This window comes from Manis javanica, chromosome 1, assembly GCF_040802235.1.
Source record: "Manis javanica isolate MJ-LG chromosome 1, MJ_LKY, whole genome shotgun sequence".
In the NCBI taxonomy this organism is placed as follows: Eukaryota; Metazoa; Chordata; class Mammalia; order Pholidota; family Manidae; genus Manis; species Manis javanica.
The window spans coordinates 166824155-166842048 of record NC_133156.1 but is presented as its reverse complement, the minus strand read 5'-3'; the positions used below and the strand labels follow the sequence as shown (position 1 = coordinate 166842048).

The 17894-nt window shown below is 50.5% G+C and overlaps 1 protein-coding gene across 1 annotated transcript in view; it reads right to left on the bottom strand.

Moving 5' to 3' along the window:
* The window catches only part of FBLN7 (fibulin 7), a 39546-nt gene extending 22725 nt beyond the window's left edge, over window positions 1-16821 (bottom strand). The window contains exon 1 of the mRNA XM_017646824.3: window positions 16396-16821. Coding sequence (XP_017502313.1) covers window positions 16396-16467 — 72 coding nt within the window. The 5' untranslated portion in view covers window positions 16468-16821. The remainder of the gene's footprint in view (window positions 1-16395) is intronic.
* Between the last annotated feature and the right edge of the window lie 1073 nt (window positions 16822-17894).

The window sequence follows — 17894 nt, the reverse complement described above, 5'->3', positions numbered from 1 at the left end:
AAATGTTCAACATCACTAATTATCAGGCAAATGCAAATCAAAATCCTGAGATATCACCTCACACCTGTTAGAATTACTATGATCAAAAGGACATGAGATAACAAGTGTTGGCGAGGATGTGGAGAAAAGGGGGCCCTCTTGCACAATGTAAATTGGTGCAGCCACTATGGAAAACAGTGCAGAGGTTCCTCAAAAAACTAAAAATAGAAATACTCTATGATCCAGCAATTCTACTTCTGGATATTTATCCAAGGAGAACAAAAACAGTATCTTGAAAAGATACCTGCGTGTCCACGTTCACTGCAGTGTTATTTTCCGCAGCCAAGATAAGGAAACAACCTAAGTGTCCACTGATGGTTTTAAAAATTGTGAGCTATATACATATATATAGTAGTATATTATTCAGCAATTAAACAAAAAGAAGGAAATCCTGCCATTTGTGACAACACAGATATACCTTGAGGGCATTGTGCTAAATGAAATAAGTCAGACAGAAAGAGGCAAATAGCATATTATCTCACTTATATGTGGAGTCTAAAAAAACCAAACTCACAGACACAGCAAAAGAATTGGTTGTTGGCAGAGGGGGTTGGGGGAGAAATGGGTGAAGGTGATAAAAAGAAGGCACACACTTCCAGTTAAGATAAATAACTCCTGGGGATGTCACATATAGCATGGTGACCACAGTAAACAATACTGTCCTGTGTATCTGTAAGTTGCTAAGAGAGTAGATCTTAAAAGTTCTCATCACAAGAAAGAAACAATCTGTAACCATGTGAGATGATGAATGTTAGCTAAACTTCTGGTGGTGATTATTTCACAGTATACAGACATATCAAATCATTACATTGTACACCTTGGACTAATGCAATGCTGCATGTCAATTCTATCTCAATAAAACTGGTAAAAGAAAGAAAGAAAGTTCCCAAGGGAAAAAATAAAAAGAAAGGTGCTTGTTCTCCTGGCCAGACCACATGCCAGGGTCAGGGCAGAGTGCCAGGGAAACTGAGAGAATTACTGCCTTTTGACACGAGGTTTGATGAGTCTGTGCTGCAGCTGCTCCGAACAGCGCAGTTCCTTCATCCCAGAGTGCTTATATGGCCCCCTTGGGAGCCATGCTCAGAATCTGTGGCTGGACCTCATCACAGGCATAACTGAGCTCATCTGCAAGGCTGGTGACGAGGCTGGGTGACAAGGCTGGGATCTTTGCAGACCCTGTAAATGCTCACAAGGCCTGCATTATGGGAGCAAGTGAGGTCATGCAAGGGGTATTGAGGACCTAAGTGTTTCCCCTTCTCAAAATAAAGAATGTGTCCCATGACCAGAGACAACCACTGTTAACTTTTTCTTGGTTTAAACTTTTGGATGAGAAACACGCTCACACACACAAGTACCATCGTGCATACGCTGGACCATAGGGTGCATGTTCTGTAGAAGCTCCTCCTTCTTGACTCTGGGTTTTCCAATCATTTTCAGGTGAGCTAATCGAGCACTTTGCTGGGCTCTGGGCCCCAATTTCACTTCTGTTCCCCAGTGCTCCTGTCAGTCTGGGGAGGGGCCGCCATTTGTCTGCCACTTCTCCTCCCATAACCACCACCCTCTCCTGCTCTGGGCCAAGAGGAGCCATGGCCTCGGAACAAATCATTGCCTTCTTTGTAAACACAGCTCTTAACCAGGTCAGTCCAAGGGAGCTTCAAGGACCCTTGAGGCTGGGGTACAGGAAGCAGGCCAGACCTTCAGGTGTCACCCACCTGTACTTCAGCCTGGCCCTGCCACAGTGAAGGGCTGGCTTTGGCTTTGGGTGTTCTCTTCCCACCTCAGGTTCTCAGAACCCAACTGCAAAAAGCCACCACAGACTCCCCACCCCTCCCAGAGCCGACCTCCCAGTCAGGCAGGAAGGCTGGTCAAAGCTGTGACTGGGCCAAGGTCAAATCCAGACAGGGCTGGCGGGGTGGGCTCTATGTCCAGGAAGGAAGGGCACATCCCAGAGGCTGAGGATGCCCCGTCAAGCCCCACTTTCTTTCAGGACCCTCAAGGGACCCTCATTTGTAGCACTTTTCTTAGAGAGGTTTCCTCCAGCAGTATAAGTTCCCATCCCTTCCACCTAGCTTATGCCCTTGACAATACATTTAAAAAGTCTCCGATTCTTTGAGTTAATAACTTATTTGAAATGGAACCAAGGAAAGACATGCAGTGGGATTCTTCCATCTTTAAGGAAAAAAGGATGAAGCTTCACTATTTCTGTGATCAGACTCTTCAGAGAGTGGAACGGGGTGGGCACCTCATCAAACTCGACACCAGGAGAACCTGAGAAGCAGCAACAGAAGCCACCCTCACCAGCCCTTCCCAAGCTGGTCTGGACACGGAATAGATGGTTCTGGAAGCCACAGAACCTAACCCCATCGACCACACCCACCCCCAGAAAAATCTCACCCGTCTTCCGCCCTCCCAACCCCTTGGCTCACAACATTTACTCTGGTGGACGTAAGGAGGCTCTCGCTTCAACCCCCCTTTCTCTGACACTAAGTAGAGGTGGGCCTCCAGGGCCATTTTTTACCCCAAGCCCCTATCCGCTGGCCCAGGGGTGGGCACAGACCAAGATGATGTGTGTCTCCCCCCAACTCACAGGGTCCACGTGCCCAGACCCAGTAGGTCACTGCATGACTACAGGTCATGTAGTGACCCCTCCCACTACAACCAGGCCTGCTTGCTGTTCCGGCTCAACTGATAAACAAAATCCACACCCAGAGCCTGCCCTGTAGGCACCGAAGTGCTGGGGGAAGCGCCAGAGCTGGGTGGGCGCCCCGGAGTGGTCCTCGAGGCTTTTGTTCTCATGTGACCTGGCTCGATGGTCTTCCTCCCAGTGATAATTTCCCAGAGCCATCTTGGTGACAGAGCCCCAACACCCCTTCAGGCGGCCACGGATGACCCCGCGGACCTCGGAGGGCTGTCTCTCAGCTGGTTTCTCCTCAGCTACAGCTATGCGTCCGTCAGCACTTTGTGGACGGGAACACAGCTGCTTGGATGCCGTTAGGTCTCTGAAAGGACCGAGCACGTTGCCAAGTGTGTGCCTGCTTGCCGAGGCCTGAAGCCAGCCCTCACATCTGAGTCATGTCGAACTCGTGCATGTTTTTTCTCCAGAAGTTATTTTAACTTTAGACCAACTTAGAGGCTGGTTAAAACTCCCTTGCCTTCTCTCATTCCAGTGACCTCTACGCTGCCCCATAGAAGAGGAGAGAAAGAGACATTCCTGGAGGAATGGAGAGAACTTCACCTGGGGAGCTGCCCAAGGTCCATGGATTAGGGTTCCCCAGAGAAACAGAACTAGCGGGATATACACTGTATATGTACACATCCGACTGAGAGAGAATGAGAGGCAGATTTAATTTAAGAAACTGGCTCGTGCAACTGTGCGGCCTGGCAAATCCCATCTGCAGGGAACGTGGCAGGCTGGAGACCTAGGGGAGAGCTGATGCTGTAGGTCGGGTCCTGAGACAGTGCGGAGGCAGGGTTCCTTCCGTCTTGGGGCACCCGTGTCTTTTGGATGTAGTCCATCCACATTGTGGAAGGCCATCTACTTTACACAAAGTCTACTGACCTAATGCTAATCACATCTAAACTATACCTTCATAGCAATGTCTCACTGGTTAGACCAAATATCTGGGTGCCATGGCAGAAAAGTAAATTTTTAAAATAAAATTAACCATCACAGTCCTCCAGCCCAAGCTTCCCTTTGGGGCTCTGCACCCTGGGGTGCTCAGCTCAGAGCATTTGGGTTTTTCTGTTGGCTGCCCATAATTCTGTATTTATACCCCAAGGTCCCTTCTTGTCTGTTTCTTAAAATGGCCAGGGGAGCAATGACAACAGAGGAGCTGGGAGCCAGCACCAGCACCACAGTCCACACAAGTCTCGTTAGATGCTCATGACAGCTCTGGAATGTGGGCACCATTATTATGTCCACCTTACGGGCGAGGAGGCCAAGTTGTTATTTGGCCATAGGGACACTCCAGGATTTGAACTCCAGTGTGCTCTTCCCAGACCCCAACGTGAAGGATGGCTGGGTCCTCTTTACAGAGGGGTCCCTGGAGGACCACCAAGAGCCCCACCACTGCCCATCTCCTGACGTTCCTTGTTTTCCAGCACCCCCTTGCTGGCCTTGACGGTTGCCCTCGGACACTCTCCCAGCTCACCTTTGCATGCTTGAGGGCAGAAGCATTATGGACAACTTAGAATCCTCATCACTGAGTATAGAATCTGAGTACACATAAGATGAACCAACAAATGAACGAATGAGTAAGTGAAAGAAGTGTGTGTGAGCCCAGCACAATCATCTTCGTCTTAATACCTGTATTCTTCCACTTGCTTGCTGCCCAGCTAACATCTGTCCAGGAAGCTCAGTTCACACACACACACACACACACACACACACACACACACACACACACAGCCATGGCTATACAACCAGCAGTCCCCTGCTACATCCCGCTTGGTACTCGGGCCCTCCCTTCCCCGGGCCCTCCCTTCCCCTCTTTTCACAACTTGAGGACCTCCTAGCTTCAGAAATGCGACATGTTTTGTGAAATTTAATACACTGCACCTTCTCATTTATTCATAATTCCACAGATATTTGCCAAGTGTTCTCCATCATGTTGGGTGCGGACTCAGAATGACTTAGGAATCTCATTCCCTCCTCCTTGCAACCCTATTAAGTAGGCAGGTGTTGGTCTCCACTTTACAGTTAGAGAAACAGAGGCTCAAGGGCTCTTGGCTGGCAGGTGGCGGGGCTGCCTTATGCACCGTATGGCATCTCGTCTGTCCATTTGGAAAGCACATTCTGCCTCTTTCTTCAGCCCACGGGAACCAGGGCGAGAGCTGAGAGAAGGCCCCCCATCTGCCAGCGGTGCCTCTTGGTTCTCCCAACTGTCCCCTGGACCCGCACACAGACCTTCCAGGAATGGTCACCCCAGGTCACTGGTTGCTTAACAGTGCAGCACAAGTGTGTGTGCACATTCACACATGATCCAAGATTTATGTGACTTGTGGAGACAGACACCTGGATTTCCCTGGAAGGCTGGGTCTCCTGCAGTTGACTGAGGCAGTGGAGGGGGTGGGGTGCTGCTTCTGGGGGCACCACAGCCAAACCCAGCCGGAGGGGTGTTTCTCCACACACCTCCGCAAGCTCATTGCCACCATGTCATTTTGCACTGGCTGTTTTCCTCCGCCATGAAAATCTACACCTGGTCCTTGAGAGCCAGGCTCCTGTCTTCCTCTTTCACTGAGAAGTCTCCTTCTCAGATCCTGACCTGCCTAAAGTAAACTCCTGGCCACCCTTCAACCCAGCACCTCCTTTCCAGTGTCTGTCTGCCTTCCCATACTTTTCAGGTCTGTCTTGTTCTTCTCTACCTGCTTGGAGAGCTACATGACAGCAGGGCCTGTGTCTGCCTCAACTTTCTTCCCCTTAACATGCATTGAACACTTACTACAGACCTGTTCTTTGAAAATGCCATTCATTTTCTCCTCACTAGAGTCCCTTGAGATGAGTATGTCTACCATTCCCACTGTTCAGAGACAGAATCTGATTCATAAGGAGCAGGAATTGTTCCTGATCACAGCCAGAAGTCTGGGAGCGAGGCTGCCTTCCCAGTCCCTAACAGCACCTGGTCAGAAGGCAAGACATCCTTACTGAATGAGCACATTACCTTACTAGTTAGATTCCTACTGGGAGGACACAATCTTTAGCTAAGCAATCAGAAAAAGTGCCCAGGTCTTAGGAGCTCCAAGGTGAAACTGACATGTTCAGGTGATGCCAACATGTTTATGTTTTCTCACTACAATGTGAATGACTGACCTGTCTGATGCTTCTCTGGAGGCAGCTTTTCTTTTTTGCCTCTGATACTACAGACTGCCTTGGAGCTTTTTCGCACTTTCCCTTTCTTGAAATAAGCCGGGGATCATCTGATTTTCTTAGCTGCCTGGGCAGTACACCCAGTTACTAGTCATGCTCTCCAACCCCAGCCCCTTCTGCAGAGACGGGAAACAGCCTGGGTGAGCAGAGGGAAGGGTTCCTCTTGGGCTTGCAGTGTGCCTCCCTTCTGCTGAGGGTCTAAAAGTAACTTATTCTCCAGTATAAAGAGAAATGTCTGTACATGGACAACCAGATGACAACAGTGGGGCCAGAGGCAGTTTGGGGACTTTTGAGTCCCTTGGGTTGCCACCAACTCCCTGACCCCTCCAGTTTAATGTGAACACTTGTTATGTGTCAATCTTACTGGGCAACCCAGCCCCAGGATGAGTCCCTCGGGCCTTGCTTCCCATCTAGACTGCTTTCTCAGGGAGATCCATGCCCAGACAACCAGAAAAGCACAAGTTCCCTACACACAAGGGAAATAAGTGATTACTGTATTGAGGTATAGACCTTACCTACTGAAATAGTAGGTTTGGGTCCTGTCAAATTATAGGTGCTTGCTTTTCCTTTAATGAACTTGTGTGTAATGGCCATATTTTAGGCCCCAGGCAGCTACTGAGAAGCATGGAAGATGAAGGGTTTGAAAGGATGTAAAAGGTTTCACCCACCCAGGGAAGCTGTCCCAATGTCCCCAGGGCCCCAGGACTAGAAAAGTCTTGGGATGGCTGACAGAAATCCAGCAACCCAGCCATTGTCCCCATGGGTCAAGGGAGTGGCTGGTACAGTCCAGCTCAGTAACAGCAGGAGATGGTCACTCCTCTCGTGGCAGCCACAGTGCAGGCAACTGGTAGGAGGCAGGTCTGGGCGGCCATGCAGAAAGAGGGCCGGAGCCCAGATGGCACAGATGGAGACAGCGTGGTCTGCCCCAAATTGAGTGTGGCATCAGATGGGATCCTCCAGGGTGAGCAGGCCTGGGAGGGCATTGGTTCCTGGCTGGAAGACTGCAGACAGACCCCGGAAATCACTGCCCAGCCATGTCTCCTTCCCCAGCCGGCCAGTCTCCGTCCACACCCTCAATACTCATCACCCAAGGCCCAGGGGGCAGAAACTCCCCAGGGGAGCAAAGGGGCTCCCTATTTCTCTGTCATCAGGGCTGTCCTTGACAAGACCAAAGTCCCCATCCTGAAGGTGTCAGGGAATGGAAAAGCCCCTGATGGCAGGAAGTCCCCTCTGTCACCCACCCTCACCCTGACTCCACCCATCTGTCTAAACACAGGTGCCTTTGGGGAGCAGATCTCTGGGTCACTGTGATGGAAGGTTTGCAGAAACAGCCATAGTCCTTCTCCCTGTCCACATGCACACAATTTGCGAGGAGACTTAGCTGGTTTTCCCATAAAGAGGGAAATGTGTTTTCCCACCTCAGAGACCTGGGCTGGCCTCGTGACCTGCTTTGGCCCACAGAGTGCAGTGGAAGCGATGCACCGGTTCCAAGTCTGGATCTGTATTAACCACATGTCTAGTTCCTGTATCCGATGTGCTGCCATCTGGCACTTGTTGGCCTGGACTAGACGGCCCCTCTTGGGGCGAGTTGCAGAGGCAGCAAAGCATTCAACGCCCTCTCTGTATGCCTGCCCCCACCAGCTCACCCCAACCCAAGGGCCACTCCCCTTGCCTCAATAGCTCTTACGCTGTGAGACACTAGCACCCACTTCCAACCCAGCCCCCAATTCCACTAGCCCTAGGGCCAGGCATCCAACTAGGAGAGACCCCATACTGCCACCTGCTAAAATTAGTCAAACTAGCCAATTTTAACCTGGTTAGCTCCTTTACCCTCACCCTTCCTTCTCTCAAAAACCCCAATAAAGGCTTTTCTCAGGTTTCCCTCCCTCTCCCTCTGCCTGCCATTCTCTCCTGTGGCCAGCTGGGGCACAGCTGGCCCCATCCATGGGGGGCAGGTCATCTCCTCATCTGTCGGCTTCACCATATCTGGATAACCCTAAATCCAGGTTCATTTTAGGACACAGTCTTGTGCTCTCTGCTGAGTCTTGGCATCTATCAGGTGAGAAGCCCAGGCTAGCCTGGGGGATGAGAGGCTTTGCGGAGGAGAGCTGAGATGTACCAAGTGAGGCCACCCTGGACCTATGAGCCCAGCTAGCCTGGCAGCTGTCCACAGATGGATGGGGAGCCCTGACCAGACCAGCCAAGTATGGGGCAGACCAGCCGAGCGTGGGGCAGATCAGATGAGTGTGGGGCAGACCAGCCGATTGTGGGGCAGATCAGACGAGTGTGGGGCAGACCAGTCGAGTGTGGGGCAGACCAACCGAGTGTGGGGCAGACCAGCCGAGTGTGGGGCAGATCGGCACCCCCCAGCTGAGCTCAGCTTAAACTGCCACCCTGGTCTGCCAACTCCAGACTCAGAGCAGCATGTCTAAAACCAAAAGCAGGGTCCTCCACTGTTCTGATCCCACCACCTGGGCCACTGCAGGCACCAAGTAGTTGTTTTCCCCACTGTCTGAAAGTAGAGTGTTCCTATGAAACCTCTCATAAGAAAAAAGGGTGTAAAGTGAAGAAGTGCAAGTTTGTGAGGATCACAGACCCAAAAAATAACCTCTCTCAGGCTTTTCTGATACCTTAGGACACATCTTGCTAATGGATGCACACAGTAACTCGAGATATGGTACAAATGCTCCCAGACCCAGCTCAAAGCTCTAGCAGCTGGATGCCAAGATGCTGAGGGGAGTGCCAGGTAGGAGCTTGGGGTGCACACTGCCTCTGTAAGAGCCGCGGCAAAACAGATGTGGAATGCCATTTTTGCTTTTTGACTTTTTTAGTAAAAGTGAAAATCATTGTCAGATTTCTTTTAAGTTATCAAAAACTGTTACTGATGTAAGTCTTTTGTAAAAGCAGAGTGGCATAACTTGAACTTTTGAAAAGTGGGGGGTACTGTATCCCCATTTTGGATCTGGTGATTCACATGTCTCTGTTGCTTCAGCTCATCTCCATATATTTGGGTAACAGGGGGCTGGTGTATAAAAATCCCTACTGCTGTGCAGGCAAATACACAGCAGAGACCCCTAATCAATCACTGTATCCTCTCGTGCTGAGCTCTGAGGTGTCCAGCAATCCATCTCAACCCAGACTCCAGGCAGTCCCCAGGCAATGACCCAAATTAGCATCTATTGACATTGCTGAGCTGACATTCCACACTGGGAATGAACATGCTGGTTGACAGAAATCCAGCAACCCAGCCATTGCGGCTGCCACAGGAGGAATGGCCATCTCCTGCTGTTACTGAGCTGGACAGTACCAGCCACTCCCTTGACCCATGGGGACAATGGCTGGGTTGCTGGATTTCTGTCAACCATCCCAAGGCTTTTCTAGTCCTGGGGCCCTGGGGACACCGGGACAGCCTCCCTGGGTTTCATTTTCCTGCCCTTCTTCATCTCATTCATTCTCAGACCAGGGAACAGGTCTCAAGTCCTCGCCACCTCCTTCACCCCTACTCAGTCAAAGGGACAGTGGACGGGGTGCATCTACCTCCCTTTCATGTCTTCCTCTGGTTTTGCTCCCAAATGACGATTCAGCTGCCACTTTCTTGGGCACATCAGGTGCCCCATCTGCAGCGTGGGACAGCGGTGCTACCACCTGATGCTTTAAAAGTCCAGTGTAAAGAAAACCCAGACTCGCAGATACACAGAACAGGTTGGTGACCACCACATGGGAGAGGGTTGGGGGGAGAGGTAAAGGGGATTAAGAAGCCTAAACTTGTGCAATATATACAAATATTAAATCATTATGTTGTACACCTAAAACTAATATAATATTGTATGTCAGTTATTCCTCAATTAAATAAAGTGTAAAGAAAGGGTAATATTTACAGTAGGAAAGTGATTTGGGAGTGTCTAACAATAGAAGATTAAAACATCATTTTCCTGAGGATGCATTCAGAAAAACAAGGGAGGAAGCCAAAGAAGAGGAAGACATATGATCTAGAAAATGTAGACTCCAGCTCAGGAGAGCAGGGAGCCAAAGTCAGGGTCAGCAGGACCAGGGAGTACGGGCTCCAGGGGAAAGTAACAGACAGAACATGGAATAGGAAAGAGCTTTTGCAAACAATTGTGCTTATGTAGATGACAGATGGGGCAAGAGGGAAAAAACTTCTGGAAAACCGAAGAGTTACACGAGAAAGCAAGTTAATCATGGTAGACTATTTGGCCCTGCAGTGAGCAATGGAACAAAGTATTCCTCTGTCATTACAGATCGGTTGTTTAGGAATGTGGAATAATCTCCACGGTACATTTAAAAGCAGTCACCCCAAGTGAGAGGGGACTACAGACCAATTTCCTGAAAGCCACCAACTATAAAAAATCACCCCAAGAAAAAAAGCTAACCTGAATAGCTCTGTATCTGTCAAAGAAATGTAACTCATGGCTTAAAAACCTTCCAGAAAAAAATCTCCAGGCATGCATGGTTTCACTGATAAACTCTACCAAACATTTCAAGAACTGACACACAATTCTACACAATCTCTTCCAGAAGACACAAGAGAAGGGAGCACTTCATAGCTCATTTTACGAAGCCAGCATTACCCTGATAACAAAACCAGGCAAAGATAGTAGAAGCAAACTATAGACCAGGAGTTAGCAAACCTTAGATGTGGAGGCCCAGAGAGTAAATATTTTCATCTTTGGAGCCCATATGGTCTCTGTTGCAAGTATACGACTCGGCAGTTACAGTGCAAAAAGCAGCTGTAGAGATGTGCAAATGAACGGACCCAGCCAGACTTGCCCAGCAGTGGCTTAGATGTGGCCCGTGGGCCATAGTTTGCTGACCATGCTGCACACCAATATCCCTCATGAACACAGGTCCAACAATTCTCAGAAAATATTAGCAACTGGAATCCAGAATTACAGAAGATATGTAAGACATCACAATGATCAATTAGAATTTATCTGAGAATGCAAGGCTGGCTTCAAAATTAGAAATTCAGTAAAGGTCATCCACCTTATTAATAGACTGAAGGAAAAACAGGGTCATATCAATCGAGGCAGAAAAAGCATGTGACAAAATTCATCATCCATTCTTAATAAATATTCTATCACACTATGACTCAAAGGCAACCTTAACCTGGCAAATGACATCTATGAAAAACCCACAGCTAAGCATGACACTTAATGTTTACAAAACTGAATGCTTTCTTCCTAAATTCTAGAACAAAGCAAGGATTCCACTCTCCTGTTCACATAGTACTTGAGGTTTTAGTTGGTGCAATAAGGCTAAATAAATAAACAAATGACCCATAGATTAGAAAGGAAGGAATAAAACTGCCTCTATTCACAGATGAGATGATTGTTTATAAAAAAAAAGTATGAAAAAATCTACAAAAAAAATTCCTTCCAACTAACAAGTGAGTTCCACAATGTCATAGGATACCACATAAACACAGAAAAGTCCATTAGATTTCCATATACTAGGAATATACCAGTGGAACAGAAAAAAAATTTTAAATACCATTTAAAAGAGCTCCAAAACATGTAATATATAGGTATAAATATAATAAAGCACGTTTAGGTTGAAAGCTAAAAAATGGTGATGAAAGAAATCAAAGAAGAGCTAAATAAATGGAAAGATATACTGTGTTCACAGATTAGAAGACTCGGTGGTGTTAAGATGCAAATACACTCCTAATCGATTTATTGATTGATAGTTAATGCAGTCCCAATCAAAATTCTAGTAGGGTTTTTTCTAGACATAAACAAGCTGATTCTAAACTTTTAATGAAAAGGCAAAGAAACTAGAAGAGCCAGAACAATTTTGAAGAAGACTAATGAGATCTTAAAATCTACCTGATTATAAAGTTACAGTAATCAAGATAGTGTGTTATTTGCAGGAATAGACTCTTATGTGTATGATAAATTGATTTTTGACAAAGTTGCTAAGGCAATTTGATGGAAGTTTAACAGTCTTTTTGACAAATGGTGTTGGAACAACTGGAAATCTATAAGCAAAAAGTGATCCTCCTCAGCATAAACCTCACACTTGAAAAAATTTTTTTGTTAAAATATAGTTGACATACAATATCATACTAGTTTTAGATGTATAGCATAGCAATTCAATAATTGTATGTATTATGAAATGCTCACTGCAATAAGAGTAGTTACGATCTGCCTCCATACAAAGTTATTACAGTATTATTAATGCCTTAGGCTGTACTAGAAACCTCACACAAAATTATACAAAAATTAATTCAAAATGGATAGATCTCAATGTGAAAATGCAAAACTATAAAAAATTCAGAAGAAAACACCGAAGAAATTTTTCATGACCCGGAGTCAGCATAGCGTTCTTAGACCTGACACCAAAAACATGATCCATAAAAATAAAAAACTGATCAATTGGATGAAATTTGAAACCTTTGCTCTGGGAAAGTTGCTGTTAAGACAAGCTACAGACTGGGAGGAAATATCTGTAATTCACGCATCTGAAAAAGGACTTGTATTTAGAACATATGAAGAACACTCAAAACTTAACAGTAAGAATACAATCTATTTTTTTAATGGGCAGAAGGTTTAAACAGACACTTCACCTGTCAGACTACTCATGGCAAATTAAGCACATGAAAAGATTCCCAACATTATTAGTTATTAAGGAAATGGAAATTATAACCACAGTGAGCTACCACTACATACCTGTTAGAATGACTTGGAAACAAACAAACCTGACAGTGTTAAGGGCCAGTGAGGAGGCAGAGAAACCGGGTCTATTATGCATTGCTGCTGGGAATGTAAAATGATCCTACTTAATATGGAATGCAGTCTGGCAGTTTCTTACAAACTTAAACATACATGTACCATATGACCCGCAATCTCACTCCTAGATATTTACTCAAGAGAAATGAATATTCGCATTCACACAAAAAGCTGTATCTGAATGTTTATAGCAGCTCTATTCATAATCACTGAAAACTAGAAATGACACCACAGGCATCATTCAGTTCAATGGATGAACTGATAAACAAACTGACTTACATCCACACAATGGAATACTACTCAGTAATAGTATTAGCAGAGGAACCCTGCATACCAGAACAGCATGGAAAACAATGTTAAATGCATTAGGCAAAATTTTAAAAGCCAGGCTCAAAAGGTTATGTATTTTCTTTGATTCCATTTATATGATGTTGTAGAGAAGACTGAACTATAGTGATAAAGACAGATCGATTTTGGGGTGGTGGAACTGTTCTGTATCCTGGCTGTGGTGGTGACTGCCATGTACAGAATGTAGTTCTCTGGTTAAATTCCTGGAAACATTTTTTTCATAAAACTGTAAAAAGCAGCATATCAAATAGGAGGAGGCACCCAAAATAATGAACCTCTAATGGTGGAATTTGGATCCCTGTGACATCTGGTTGCAAGGAGTGGTCTGGGTTGGGGAAGCCTTCTGAAACACCAGTGTACCCCCACCCCACAGGAGGGGAGGACGCCAAGAACCTGCACGCCCTGCTGGCCCTGAGCCACTGTGGGAAACAGGCAGAGGTGCAGGGGGTTGTTAAATGTTCTCACTTTCTTGTCTGCCCAGCAGCGCTTTCTTTTCCAATGGGAAGGCCACAGAGTGGGCAATAGTTTTAAGAAATGCAAAATGACTCAGGACAGATGTGCTGACAAGAGGGACACAAGTGGAAAGCCATGTAAGACCGCAGGAGGGAGATTGAGGCCCTGTCCCCATGAGATCACTGCTCTTGCAGGAGCCTGGCAGGAAGCAGCCAGCTACCCTGTTGCACACGCACACATGCAGTCCAAGATACACCACAGCACTCACACACACACACCATCGCATATGCAGTTGTTTAAACAGCCACAAAGGCTGTCACCGTCACAGGCACTGGAGCACAGACACAGCACCCACATACACATATGCGCACACACCCATCACGCTTCCCTTGGACTGCCACAGGCAAGCCCGTTTCCTGGTAAACAGAGGACCCAGACAGGGCCAAGCGCAGCCACTCTAGGAGACCTAGATGCCCTTCGGTTGCCAGGTGCCCGCCCATCTTCCTCGTGGCAGGGGATAGTCCCGGGGGTACAGTTTAATCTCCAAACACTCGCCAAGCCTCCACCAGCCAAAAGGGCTTCCTGTTTGGTTCAAGAGCCCTGGGCTCATACTGCGTCCGGATCAGATAAACTCCAGGTGTATCTCAGGTCCTCACTGTCCAGTCCTTCACCTACTCTGCCCTCTGCCCTCTCTTAGGTCCACAGCCTTTAATTCTGAAAGCTGGGGTTCCCCTGGGTCTCAGGCACCTACCTGTTCGATTAAAATCACTAGGGACATTTTAAAACTACAGATGCCTGAGCCCCAACCCAGAGCAACTAAGTCAGAATCCCTGAAGTGAGGCTGACATCAGGATTTCCAGAAGCTCCTTGGGTCACCTATGTGCAGCCAAGGTCTACCCAGTGCCTGCCCAGCCCGGTCCTGCTCAGAGCAGCACCGGCACGACCACCCTCCATTCGTCCCTCTGGACTCCTGCTATGTGCTGGTCTCTGGGTGAAATCCCAGATGTGGTCCCGGCCTCTAGGGCTCTGCTGTGGGGACAACAGACAAACTCTACTTACCGAAACAGATCATCACAGATGTGGTCAGGCCTATGCCAGAGGCCTTCAGAGGACCAAGGCTGAAACATACAGGGGCAGCGAGGGGACCTGTTTAGAGTAGGGTTGGGCAGGGCTCTGCTAAGAGGGGCTTTGAGCAAAGACCTGAAAGATGAGAAGGAGCCAGGTACAGAGTGCTGCTGAGGCCTTCCGAACAGTTTACCCCTCCAGCCCCCCCAGAAAGGGGCTGCGGGAAGACTCCCCAGTCACATACAACTTTGGGTGAAGGACAGTTTCACTAGACACCAACGCCTATGGAAAATCCCTTGTCCTCCCTTGCCCCTCACAAAAACCAGTGAGGCAGGCACTTTCAAGGTCAAGAAACCAAGGTTTAGAGGATAAGGAATTTGAGGAAGACTGGATGCAGCAGGCAGGGATTGGACCCAGATCTCCCAGGAACAGAGCCTGAGAGAAGCCCTGGCCTGGCTGAAAGAATCAGAGAGCTGCCAAGGTCTCACGTGTTTTCCAAGTAATCTGGAGAGTCAGCATGGCCCCCCTAAAATCACATAATGGCAGGGTGGGGCTCCCCTGCATCTCCTTGCACACCCTGTTCACCCCACCCCCTCTGCTGGCCCAGCTGGGGAGCTGACCTGGGGATGCGCCTTCTTGCATCTGGGCCTGATCTTTTGTTTTGCTTTACCTTGTTTTGTAGTCTGCTAAGTGGGCGAGAGACGCCTTGCTCTGGTGGGCAGCCCCCTGGGCCCAGGCCAGGCCTCTGCTCCCCGGGTGGCTGAGCAACTTGCTGCAAGCCTCTCACCACACCCCCACTAACACCACCACGTCTGATCTGAACGGACTTCTCCCTGCCTGGGACCCCCTCCACACCCCAGGAGCTCCTCAGGGGCCATGGGTGTGCCTGCCTGGGTCAGGAGGTGAGTCGAGGCACGAGGGTTTGGAGGGAAGGAGTAAGACTTGGAGCCCAAGGAGACTAAATTTGCTCCATTCGTTCCGGGCTGTGGGACTGGGGTAGCCATAGTCTCCCTGGGCCTCACTTCCCTCACCTGCAAAACGGGGGTGACAGCAACCCCGCTTCCAGGGCCTGAAGAGCTGGGCCGTCAGCCCTCAGGGCTCAGGGAGCCCGCAGGCTCGCCTTCTGCCTCCCTTACTGGTGCCCCTGTGGACCCTACTGGGGTGGCGGCTGCGCCCTCATAGACCCAGGGGTTCTGGCGGCCAGAGCAGCTGGCTCCGAATTCGGCAATTCCAGTTCTACCTCGGGCAGACGCACTTTAATCTGCATTCTTATCCTAATTTTAACTACGAGTTCTAACTGGTTCATATAAACGTGGACCTGGCCAAATAAATCAATCCAGGGAGAACCCACCACACGCAAACGGCGGGGAGAGGACATCCAGGCAGCAGGCGGCCTTTACGCGGGAAGGCACACAGCCCGGAGCCGAGGCCGCGCAGCGGGCCCTCCCCGGAGCCGCAAACTGCGGGGCCCTGCGCCGGCTCGACGGCGGCCGCGGCAGGAGTGACGCCCCAGGCAGAGGCTGAAGTGTTGGAGTGGAGGGTGGGGCTGTCTCCATCCCAACCGGGTGGCAGGAGCTCCCGCGGAGGCCGGGCAGAGACGCACGGCTCCTGAACCCCGGGGGACTCTTCCCAGCCCCGACGCTCACGCGGAGCTCGGTCCCCGCTCTGAGAGCTGCTCGGTGGGCGCAGCCCGGGTCCTTCCCAGGCGCCCGGCGCGCGGCATCGGGGACCAGAGCGGCGGTCCCTCGCCCCTCCGCGGCCCGGGAAGCCCTCGAGCTCCCACCCACCCCCGCCCACCAGTCCCCGCGTGTAATGTGACCAGGGCAGGTCCTCCGGCGCTGCCAGTGGCACAGGGGGAGCTGGAGGGGCACCGACCTGGGAGGCCCGCGACCCGGGACAGGCGAGGAGTAGCAGCAGTAGGAGCGCGTGGGAACGGCTGGGCCCCATCTTGCCGATCGCAGCCTCTGTGCCCGGGGACAGGACGTCACTCCGCCGGCCCTGCGAATGTCGCCGTCGGCGCTGATGGCGCAGCCTCCCGTCAGGGTGCAAGCGCAGGGCGCGCGGCCCGGGCGGCTCCGGGAGGGAGGCGGGGGCCCTGGAGCGCAGCCCGGCCGCCACGCCCGCGAGGCGCCGTCCGGGGCCAGGTGCGCGGCGCGCCGACCTGATCCCCGTGGCCTCCAGCGTCACGGGAGGGCGGGGAGGCGCCAGCCCCTGGACGCGGGCGGAGGGGGGGCCGCCCGGCCAGGAATGCGCCCGAGGGCGCGCCGACTGCCGCTCCCCGAAGGGCCGGCCGAGGGCATCCTCCGGCGTCCCCTTGCCCCTCCGGGGACACTTCCCTCACCTGCCCCAGCCACAAGGGGCAGAGAGGCGAGCTGAGTCACATCTGTCCCCACAGACGCCTGCGTCTGCTTCATTGGAGCTCAGGACCTGTTTGGCCAAGAGATGGGCTCCATCCAAGAGGACCAGTGGCCTTTTATTAATGCTGGTGGGGTACAGGGACACACATGCACGGCGACCAAGAATCTGTGGTCTGCCCAACTTACAGCCGCCAGTCGCCAAGCAAGGAGAAAGGCAACCTAACATGGAGGGAGGCGCCTCATGCTTCGCTCAAGCCGGGAGGGCAGCACCGCTGGGGAGGCAGACCCCGCAGCCTGAAGCTCCGCGCCAACGGGCTGAGGGAGGAACCGCATGGCCTCGGCCCACTCCCGGGGAAACGTCGTGTACCTCCTCCCTGGAAGGATGCTTTCACAAGGCAGAGCTGCAGGTGCCACGGTGCACACCCAGTCTGGACAGGCCCATTTTTCCTTTTCTGCCGTTCACTAAGCAGAGCCCACTCGGAGCTCAAGCAGTGGAGCCTCTCAGAACAGGAGCTGTTTTCCACTGGGAGGCAGAAAGGGAGGCTGGAGGCCCCTGGAAACCACGGGCGAGGACAGACCGGCCTCACTACCGGGAAGTCCTCCCGCGCTTCTCTCCACCGTCCTGCGGAGGCAGCACAGCAGGGCAGGTGGAGCCCCATCTTACATTCCTGGCTAAACATCTTCAAGAGAGACCCGAGCAGAGCCCTGCTTCTTACGGCCCGGGTGGAGGGGAGCAGGCAGCAGTGGCCAGTGCAGGGCAGCCTGGACAAAGTGGGTTTCTGCTTCAACCTCTCAGGTGTCTGCTGCCTATGCCAGAGCCAGGGCCCCCCTCTGCACTGGCCCTCCCAGCCCACTCAAGGTTTGGTTCTGGTCGGTGTGGCCATGTTTAATCTGTTTAATCTGTGTTTCATCCTAACGGCTTTTACATGGTGACCTCGCCTGGAAGGCCAAGCCCCTCAGCCCTGTTCTGGCTTTGGGCTGGGAACCAGAGATTGGCAGAGACATGTCAGCCAGCCT